At 43.0% G+C, this 10,689-nt stretch overlaps 1 protein-coding gene across 1 annotated transcript in view; it reads left to right on the forward strand.

Moving 5' to 3' along the window:
• The window catches only part of b4galt2 (UDP-Gal:betaGlcNAc beta 1,4- galactosyltransferase, polypeptide 2), a gene marked incomplete at both ends in the record, with an annotated part of 141,615 nt that overhangs the window by 126,636 nt on the left and 4,290 nt on the right, over positions 1-10,689 (forward strand). The window contains one exon of the mRNA XM_080011464.1: positions 4,177-4,281. Within this exon, the coding sequence (XP_079867590.1) occupies positions 4,177-4,281 (105 nt within the window). The remainder of the gene's footprint in view (positions 1-4,176; positions 4,282-10,689) is intronic.

Genomic DNA, 10,689 nt, shown 5'->3' on the forward strand with positions numbered 1-10,689 from the left:
GGTAAATTCAAGTAGATTCAGGTTATGTCAGGTAAATTCGGGTGGATCAGGTTAATTCAGGTAAATTTAGGTAGATTCAGGTAAATTCAGGTAGATTCAAGTTAATTCAGGTAGATTCAGGTAAATTCAGGTTATGTCAGGTAAATTCAGGTAGATTCAGGTTAATTCAGGTAGGTTCAGGTAAATTTGGTAAATTCAGGTAGATTCAGGTAAATTTAGGTAGATTCAAGTACATTCAGGTAGATTCAGGTAGGTTCAGGTACATTCACGTACATTCAGGTAAATTCAGATAGATTCAGGTTAATTCAGGTAGACTCCGGTAGATTCAGGTAGATTCAAGTACATTCAGGTAAATTCAGGTTAATTCAGGTAGGTTCTATTTCTGACTTTTAAACTTTTTTTTAATGCCAATTGTCTTTAGAGAAATGCACCAATCCTCACCACAAAAACATTCCGCATTTAATAAAATATACTTGGAAAATTAAAAAGAAAACCTACAATGTACAGTACACCTGTTGTCATGAAAAGACACAGAATAGTTTTCGGATCTATTTGTGTAAATTCCCGTTCCATGCCTACCGGGTCATAGTATTTTCACCTCCGGTCTTTTCCAGCTGCTTTGTGTTTCTTTCCATTGTGTGAAACATTTCAAACCATAGATTTCCGTCACAGCAGTAAAATCCCGGCCACGGGCACAAGGAGACGTTTTGGAAGACGCAGGACTGTCCATCATGTATTATTAAGCTCATTGGAGGAGAGAGTCGCTCTCTTACGCACATCACGGCCACCATCTTAAAAGCCTAAATTTAGTAAATGCATTCACACTCGGGTAGGCACACACACACACACACACACACACACACACACACACACACACACACACACATACACACACACACAATGACATACGCACACACACACAGACACACACACACACGTATGCACACAATGACACACACATACACCCACACATATGTTCACACACACACACTCAACAATGACAATCCTAAATGAGTGGATGGGACTTGGATGTTATTTTGTTTCCCATGGCAGTGAAAGGCATTTTGGATGGCGTTTTTGGGGTTTTGGGGTTCTAAAAATCACAGTCGCATTAAAAATGCCAAAAATGCAGAACATAAATAACCAAATATATAAAAATATATATATATACAGATTATTCAAAGTGCAATGCTACGCACAGGATAAATGATTAATATAGGTAGAAATAAGGTATACATTATTACTATGTACCTACTAAATTATTTCTGTCTACAGGGCTACAACAGTGTTATTTCAATATATTGCTGTTTTGTGCAGAATTTGCGATTTAATTCCCTCCCTCCTCCATAAAATATTATTGTGCCAGTGAAGAAATGGGAGAGGGAAAAGTGTTTAAAAGATATTATCCAACATGATTTAGAAAGAGGGAAATGACAGTAAACTGCTTCATGGTTTTCTTCGTTATCATCTTTAATTCAGCTTGAAGGGGAAAAAAGACAACAAACTCAAAGGTAGAAAATAGGTTAGGATAAACAAAAAGAAAAACATTGTTGGGGAGCAGTGGAACAAAATAAATGAAAGGAGTTGGAAAAATAAATGTAAAAACAGAGAGAAAGAGAGAGAGAGAGAGGAGAGAAGGGACGGGTGGGAGGAAAAAAGTGATGGAGGAGCGGGGACAAAGTGAAGGAGCGACGAAGAAATGCATGAAGAGGGGAAAAAAAGAGGACTGGAAGGGAGGAGGACGGGGAGAAGGCAGCGGAGGGAAAGAAGGGATGGATGGATGGATGGATGGATGGAAGTAGCTGAAGGAAGAACTGCCAAGCGTGAACGACTGAGCAGTCAGAGGAGGGAAGAATCAGAGCGAAACGGAAGAAAGAAAGAGACATTTTATGGATGTGTTGCTACACACACACACACACAGACAGACACACACACACACACACACACACACACACACACACACACACACACACACACACAGGGACGAATTCACAAAGAATGGATTGTGACCACTAATAGCATCACTATCTGCGCCGTCTAAGCGTCCGGTTCACAAAAGATGTTGCACTAATGATATGACAGCGTCAACGCGCCCAAAAGGTTTAGCGGCTGATCCGCAGAGATGCACGGATTCAAACACGTCATAAATCTAGACTAAAATGGACTTTGTATTTTTATGTTTATGTGCAGTGACATCATTTCAAAACATTTCAATTCTATGAGTAAATCTATAATAAAGCTTACTCTTCCCACACACTTATCTCACGACACGTATGAAACGTGTACATATTACAATTTTTACTTCAGAAATGATATTTCTCACCGAATCGTGATATCACAATGTAGAAAGGATGACAGTTCATTTAATATACTTTACTCTACCGCGAGCCCAACCCCCACGGCCTTTCCGGTGCAGCCGTCTGGCCTTTCGGGTGCAGCGGTCTGGGCGTGACACCTCTTATAAATGTGGGGGTTGGCCCATGCGGGGCGGCCTTGTTTTCAAATGGCAAAGTTGACAGGTAGCTCTGACCACGCAGGGAGTGGGGGCCCCCCGCACGGGGACCAGGGGCGGTCTAAGTGATTTGGAGGCCCCGGGCAAAACGTTTTTGAGGCCCCTCTCTCCACCTGGCTTAACGCAGTCATGCAGTGGCGTAGGTTTCGCTTGAACACCGTGGGGGCGGGGGGGGGGGTTGACACGTTAAGCGGGGGGTCTGGAGGTCCGCCCCCCGGGGAAATGAGACCTGCCTGCGTGCGCACGGCAACAGTGGCGAGTAGGCGACGCTCTGCCGCCGCCCACTGAGATCACAACAGTGTGTGTGTGTGTGTGTGTGTGTGTGCGTGTGTGTGTGTGTGTGTGTGTGGTGGGAGGGGACGCAAAGCGGAGCATCGGGCACGGGTAGGCACGGCGGAGCTCGCGGGCGCGACGCCCTCTGTTTCTGCCGGGGCTGGGGGCTGGGGGCGGGGCGGGGCGGGGCACGGGGACACACATTGCGGAGCGGAGATCGCTCGCTCCCTCCCCATGCGTGATGCGCAATTTGCGCCCGTCTCCCCTCCCCCTCCAGCGTCTCTCCCGTGGGTGCTTGACCCTCTTCCTGGGTGCTCGGGCCCGGGCGCACCCACGGGATCGGCGCTTATGATTCGCCCCGCAGTGTTTTTTCCCGCAGCAGGGGAATATGAAAGCCTTAAAATGTTTTTCTTTTTTCTTAGTGTGGGCTTAGTGCGGAGTGTTTGTTTGCTGTTTCCTGTTTCCCTCATCCTCCCTTTGTCCTCGCATGAGAAGTGAATCTGGTCGTTGGTTTTTACATCGAATATGAAGTCTCATTTCATTCTCACTTCCTACGCTTGTTCAAAAGAAATAAATAAACTAAATGCCTCTGTAAGTGTAAATCCTTGCTGTGGAGTTGTTTTTTTTTGTTTGTTTGTTCGTGTGTTTGTTTTCTCCCTACTGTGGGTGTCCTCGAAGTAAGTTCCCATTTCCCGGTGCTGCTAAGTTCCACTCTTTACTCCCACGGTTGTCCTTCACTTCCTGAAGAGGTCAAACTAGTGAAGTTTGAATCTGGAAATGTGTAAATTAAATTCATTGAATTGTATATAAATAGGGTATATAAATGATTATTACTATTATTATATTATCATTAATACAATATATTTTTTTATTATAATATTATGATATATGCTTTATATATAATAATTAATTTATGAGCTATATCATACATCTGTAATTTTATTAGTGTACAATTTCAAAATGTATTATTTGTGTAATTATTAATATTTGAATTAATTTGATTGTGTAATTGTGCAATTAGGAACCATTGTCTCCTGTAATACCCCCAGGTTGCCTCTGTTTATTTTTCTCTTGGAGAAAGACGAAGAAAGTTCATTACAGTCATAAACCTTTATCATGAGTTTTAAAAGTCATCTACCTGCAGTTTGCATGTTCCCCCTGCGTTTGAGCGCTTGAGTCCGCCTTGAATTTGCCTTGAATTGGCCTTAAATTGTGTTTTGTATCAGTACGAATGCGACTATTTGAGGGAAGGTGTCCGGCTCCAATTTATTCACGTTCAGGAGGGAATACCCTGTTTTTAGAAGGGAAAAGAAATGAATGAATGACCACGCCCTCCTCCTCCTCCTCCTCCTCCTCCTCCTCCCTTCCTGACGGATGTCTCTGTGTTGCAGAATCACTCTGAACGGGATGAAGGTGTCGAGGCCGGACGTGAGGATCGGACGCTACAGGATGATCAAACACGAGAGAGACAAACACAACGAGCCCAACCCCCAGAGGTGACGCCACACAGCCCCCAATATTACAGCTCCTCGCTCTGGATTCTGCTGCTTCTCAATTTTCTTGTATTTTTATTATCGCCGTCGGCCGCTGTGCCCCTGTGATCGGTCGGACATCACAGAGGATCAGCACAGAGCTTTCCCGCTTTTTGTTCTGTTATTTTTGGGCCTTATACCGTGTCAAATACGTCCAGTTTGCCCTGCTGAAGGTGTATATATATTTTAACAATCATTCAACCAGATAATGTTGACAATCCCTGAATGCTCAATATGTCCAATCGTTTTACTGTTGGATGTTGGGATTAGGATAAAATAATGTGAAATAATATATGATAACACTATTAATCCCCGGAGGGGGGAATTAAAATGAAGTGATGGAGGGATTTACACCGTAGTTAAACAGAGGTGGTTGAACAAACTCAGTATTCCACTGACCGTAGTAGTATCCTCTTATTAGGTTCTCCCTGGGGTTGCCAGTTCATAACATACCCCCCCCACAAAAAGGAGACACTTTGTATTATTACTACTACTACTACTACTACTACTACTACTATTACTATTATTAGTGCTACTACTACTGCTACTACTACTACTACTACTGCTACTTCTACTACTACTACTGTTACTGCTACTACTACTACTACTACTACTATTACTACTACTACCACTACTACTACTACTACTACTACTACTGCTACTATTATTATTACTACTACCACTACTACTATTATATCTGCTATTACTATTACTACTACTACTACTACTACTACTATTACTACTACTACTACTACTACTACCACCACTACTACCACTACGACTACTACTATTACTACTATTACTACTACTACTACTACTACAATTACTACTACTAGTACTACTACAACTACTACTCCTATTACTACCAGAGGTTTATGACAAAGATGGCTGTACTTGCTGTTAAAATCTGGAGACGGAGGGGGATGGGGGACATTTCTCGAATGAATGTCATTGTACTGATGAAGAGGCCCCAATTTCCATTTCCGTACGCATTGAAAAGATGTTGGGAGATAAATCCGGGAGAACGATAACACGCAAGAGCAAAGATGAGTCTCTCAATTTCTCCAACACATTTCAATGCAACGTTGACCCAGCGCACACTTATGTTAATTTCCACTCCAATCTCCCAAAAGTGTTGTGTTTGGAATTTAACTTCAGTGTACTTGGCATTTGAAATGGCCGCCCTCTGCGGCTTCAGATAAGCAGTTGCCATATATATATAGTAAACTATATATAAACATAGAAAACAAAACGAAAATATCTGATAGCGGAGAACACATTACATGAAACCAAACATGGATTTCCAACATAGCTGGCAACCGAAACGCCTCTCCCCGTCTCTCAGCCGCCGCCATTCATCACGGCTTCCACACGGATGTATTTCCAAAACGCGGCGTGTTGGAATGTGCTACTTTAGCGGCTGATGAATGGGGAGCGGGACGGGATCAGCCTTCTAAACACATTAATCACCAGGAGTGTAGCACCTCGCATTAAGCTGCTTAAATGTGGATTATCGCTGTTTATTCTGCTCTAAGAGACGCTGCTTTCACGCCTGGACGGGCAAGACAACATCACCCCTGCCCCCAAAAAATAATCAATAACAGCCAAATGTGAACACGGCTGAGAACAGAGATAAAGAGAGCGAGAGTTCCCACTGTTTTTGTGTGCCGTTGTGTGTTATTTACACTGGGGCTCTGCATGTGGAGTGTTTAAACACCACTGTTTGTCTTTTTTGTATTTTCTCATACATACTGTACATACATACTTTTACATACCGTTTTCTCGCTTATGCTATTTTTTGACTTGTTTTTTTACTCATGCCTAATCCTCATAAAAAGCCGGTTTAATTCAGTAATTAGCCAGTCGTCCATCTTAAAGTGGTACACTTTTTAGCATAAACTTTTGAATATTAAAGGTCCCATATTATACTTGTACTTTTCAACAAGTAGATCTCTGAGGTCCCCAAAACATGTTTTAGATTTTTTGTTTGTTGAAAATACAACTTTGATTATGCATTCTAGCCATTCTAACATGCCTTTAAACCAGCTTGTTCTGTGAACCAATGGGGTTTGACCATGAGTAGTAGGGTTCCATTGTATGAAGTACGTAAACTTTCACTTATTTCATTTAATATACAATATTGCCTATAATGAAGTTGTTTGGTTGATTATTTTTTACCGTTGTAATGAAAAAAAAATTGTAATAATCTTAAAAATACACTGTAAAATTTGAATTGGTTGGTTGGTTGTTTGTGTCGCATGGTTGCTTCTCTGCTCTGTATGATTGGCTGTTCATGTCACATGTTTGAAGTGACATATTTACGGAGGTTTACAAATGTAGTCTAACTTATGTCATTTTAGTGGTGACCTATTCCTTGAATTATATTTTCGATAAGTTACGTTTCCATGAAATACGAAAAACGTTGTCGTATTTCTGTGAGTAATTACCATATCAGGGCTTCTATTTTTCCAACACCTCACTGGATGTTGAACGCATCACTCAGTCGCACATTGGAGTGGATTCAACTCGACGTGGTTAATCCAGCAAAGTAATGGGGACCAAAAATGTAAATATCAATCGAACAGATCTACTGACACCAACCAGGTAATAAGGTACATAAATACACGCGTAAACACATAGTTTGTAATGTCGAACCAATACAAAGCGGAATCTACACCGCACACTGGACGCGGTGCCAATTTCCCCATTCATAATACATAGTATGATGACGTTATAAAGCGTCACTAATTTCTGCTCCGTTTTAGGATCGATTTGGAAGAAACTTCAACCACGAGGTGTTTGTGACGTACCGGTTCAAACAAGACGTATAAACCGTATTCGTAGCTTCTGCCGTTTTTCTGTTTCAAATAGTTTTATATTTCAAAATAAGACTATTCAATTTTTCCGGAACAATATCTACCCTGCGGGCTGGACCCCTAAATATAGCTGCAGGCAGCAATACACAGGGTCCAGTTGAGATGTTTTAGGTATGTATCACAGTTTTCAGAGTTTCCTTTAAATGCAGCCATCAAACTGTCTGTCTAGATGTCGTACTCGCAAGTGGCTGTGGGGGAATGCCTCCCGTGAGACGACGGGAACTGGACTTATATAACTTCCGATGATGATGTCACAAAGTGGCCCGCTCCCGAAACGAATGAAATTATCTTTCAATCATTTCTGCTGCAAATGTAGATGACGTTGATCAAACTCGAACTATAAGACATCTGAAACATCCCGGTTCTAACGAGACCTCAACCATGTCAGTGCATACCGCCGTTGTCGTGTTTACTTTTAGCCGGGAAAACGCAGAGATTAAAAACTAAAAGACCGCGAGCAATAACATTATATTATAATTTACTATAACTAATAATGAAAAAATAAAAATAACTATAATAATGAATGGCCTTGATAGCCTCTTTCAGAGAACAGAGCTCAGAGAACTCAGAGAACAGAGCTCAGAGAACAGAGCTTTTTTAGAACGGCTCCGTTTCCGCGAGTGAATTTCCCCTCCGCTCACTCCGTTGACCTCTCCGAAAATCCGCCTGTAAAGAGTTTTAAGCCTGGAACCAAACCAACCAAGCACCAGATGAATCGCGACCTTAAAACATTTGATTTCGGAGCAAAAATGAATGACACCTTTCCAACTACTTCCAAACAAACTATAGTTTAGTGCGCTTCTTCTTCCGCTTTAACCTCTGTCATTATTATAGTGTTTGTATTGTTAGTAATAGTGTAGTTTATGTTGTGTGTATAGTGTTTTAAGTCACTCACCGACAGTGACGTTCGCCGGTGCGGTTAGCATTTCCATGGTAACAGCGAGCTCCACCAATCCGAGACGTCGCTGTTACACTGTAGGATTGTGGGTAGCGCGGTACTTCTCCACGACATCGCGAATCAAACGCGTTTTTTTTTTCTTAAAACGAGGTTGACATCGTACAGACTTGTGGCTTCTGCAGGAGCACGTACCATGGTTTCACCACCTCCTGGCGGTGGCAGGTCTACCTTGGGTGGTTGGAACGCTCCCTCACCGCCGAGTTGAGGCCTTTCGTCTTCGGCTCCTAGCGCACTTCACCGGACGTGCGCGACGTTCTCAGCGGAGGGAAATAGCTTTGGATTGTGTGTTTTTGTTTATTCCACACATGTTGTGGGATTTGGTTCTTCTTTTGGAACAACGGTTGACTTGTGGAGCAATTATGAAAGTAGAGCCCCATTTAAACACGCCTGTGATGGCTAATTAGCTTAAGATCAAAGAGAATATAGAAATGTACACTAAAAACACTATATAGATAGATAGATAGATAGATAGATAGATAGATAGATAGATAGATAGATAGATAGATAGATAGATAGATGGATAGATAGACGGATAGACAGATAGACGGATGGATGCATAGATAGACGGAAAAAAGGGAAAACAACATGTCGAGTTTTGCAGTTTTGGGAGTGTCATCCATCACTGTTCTTTACAGATGAGATGATGAGGTTTCTCTCCCTTTTTCTCTCTCTCTCTCTCTCTCTCTCTCTCTCTCTAATTGCTTTCCGAAATGACACCGATAGATATGAGAGGCGGCAGGGTCACACTAGTCTAGTTGGCTCCATCAAAATCAATAAATAAACATGGAGGAAACATGGAACAAACCGTGTGTGTGTGTGTGTGTGTGTGTGTGTGTGTGTGTGTGTGTGTGTGTGTGTGTGTGTGTGTGTGTGTGTGTGTGTGTGTGTGTGTGTGTGTGTGTGTGTGTGTGTGTGTGTGTGTGTGTGTGTGTGTGTGTGTGTGCGTGTGTCTTTGATAGATATCTCTCTCTCTCCCTCACCTTTGGGTCCAGACCTCCTCAATAAGAGGTGACACGCTGCGGACTCTATTTATTTGGGGCCGTTACATTATTCATCACTTTGGCGGCAAGCAGGGAAAGAAGAGCTCCATTAGTTGATGGAAACTCGGTCTTCTCTCCCTGCTCTCCCAGACCCTCGTTAATATCCGCTGGAAATTTGGGTTTGTGGGCCTTTTTTTTTTGTTGTTGGGGGGTTTTTTTTGTATAAATGGGATTGGTGCTGCTTACAAATGGGCTTAACAGGGTGTTTTAAGGGGAAGAATGAATCGCTATGTAGTGCAATATCCGCTAAGAGTAAACGAATAATATGTAAAGAAAAAAAAAAGGGTTGTTAGAATTGCATTTCCATCTCCTGTCGTGAATCCTCCCCTGATCTCCCAGTATTTATATTTGTTTTAACGTTTTATTTTCATCTGGTCATCTCCTCATGCCATGTCACTCACCTCCATGTCATTTCAGATCCACCCACTCCCTTTTGCTTTGCTGTCACTCCCTTCTCTTCCCTTCACCTGGTTTCTCCTCCTGCAGCTCATTCCATCATTAGTCCCTCAGTATACACCCATCAGCCACAACATTAAAACCACTGACAGGTGAAGTTAATAACATTGTTCATCTTGTTTCAATGGCACCTGTCAAGAGGTGGGATATATTAAGCAGCAAGCGAACAGTCAGTTCTTGAAGTTGATGTGTTGGAAGCAGGAAAAATGGGCAAGCGTAAGGATCTGAGTGACTCTGACAAGGACCTAAATGTGATGGTTAGATGACTGGGTCAGAGCATCTCCAAAATGGCAGGTCTTGTGGGGTGTTCTCAGTTCGCAGTGGTTAGTACCTACCAAAAGTTGTCCAGGGAAGGACAACGGGTGAACTGGCGACAGGGTCACGGGCGCCCATGGGCTCATTGATGCGTGTGGGGAGTGAAGTCTCGCCCCGTCTGGATTAATATCACAGAGAGCTACTGTAAAACCAATTACTGAAAAAGTTGATGCTGCTATGAAAGAAAAGGTGTCAGAACACACAGCTTGCTGCGTATGGGGCTGTGTAGCTGCAGAGCAGTCAGAGTGCCCATGCTCAACCCTGTCCACCACTGTAAGCACCTACACTGGACACGTGAGCGTCAGGACTGGACCATGGAGCAATGGAGGAAGGAGGCCTGGTCTGATGAATCACCTTTTCTTCTACGTCATGTTGAAGGCCGGGGTTAGGGTTCGATCCGATGGAGCATCTGTGGGATGTGCTGGAACGACAAGCCCGATCCATGGGGGCCCCACCTCACAACTTCCAGGACTTTAAGGATCTGCTGATCTGTGGAGTCCATGCCTCCACGGGTCAGAGCGCTTTGGCGGCACGAGGGGGAGCCACACGTTATTAGTGGTTATTAGGGGTGGTTTAAATGCTGTGGCTGTAAAATCCAGTCCCTTTGTTCTCTGCCAGATTGTCTCTTGCGTTACGCCGAGCTTTCCCGCACTACTTCCTGTTTCCTGTATCTTCCGTCCGAACCTCTGCCTGATTCGCTGCCTGTTTCGGGATAAGTTTGCCCTCA

The sequence above is a fragment of the Zeus faber genome (genome assembly GCF_960531495.2).
Source record: "Zeus faber genome assembly, chromosome: 12".
NCBI classification, from domain to species: Eukaryota; Metazoa; Chordata; class Actinopteri; order Zeiformes; family Zeidae; genus Zeus; species Zeus faber.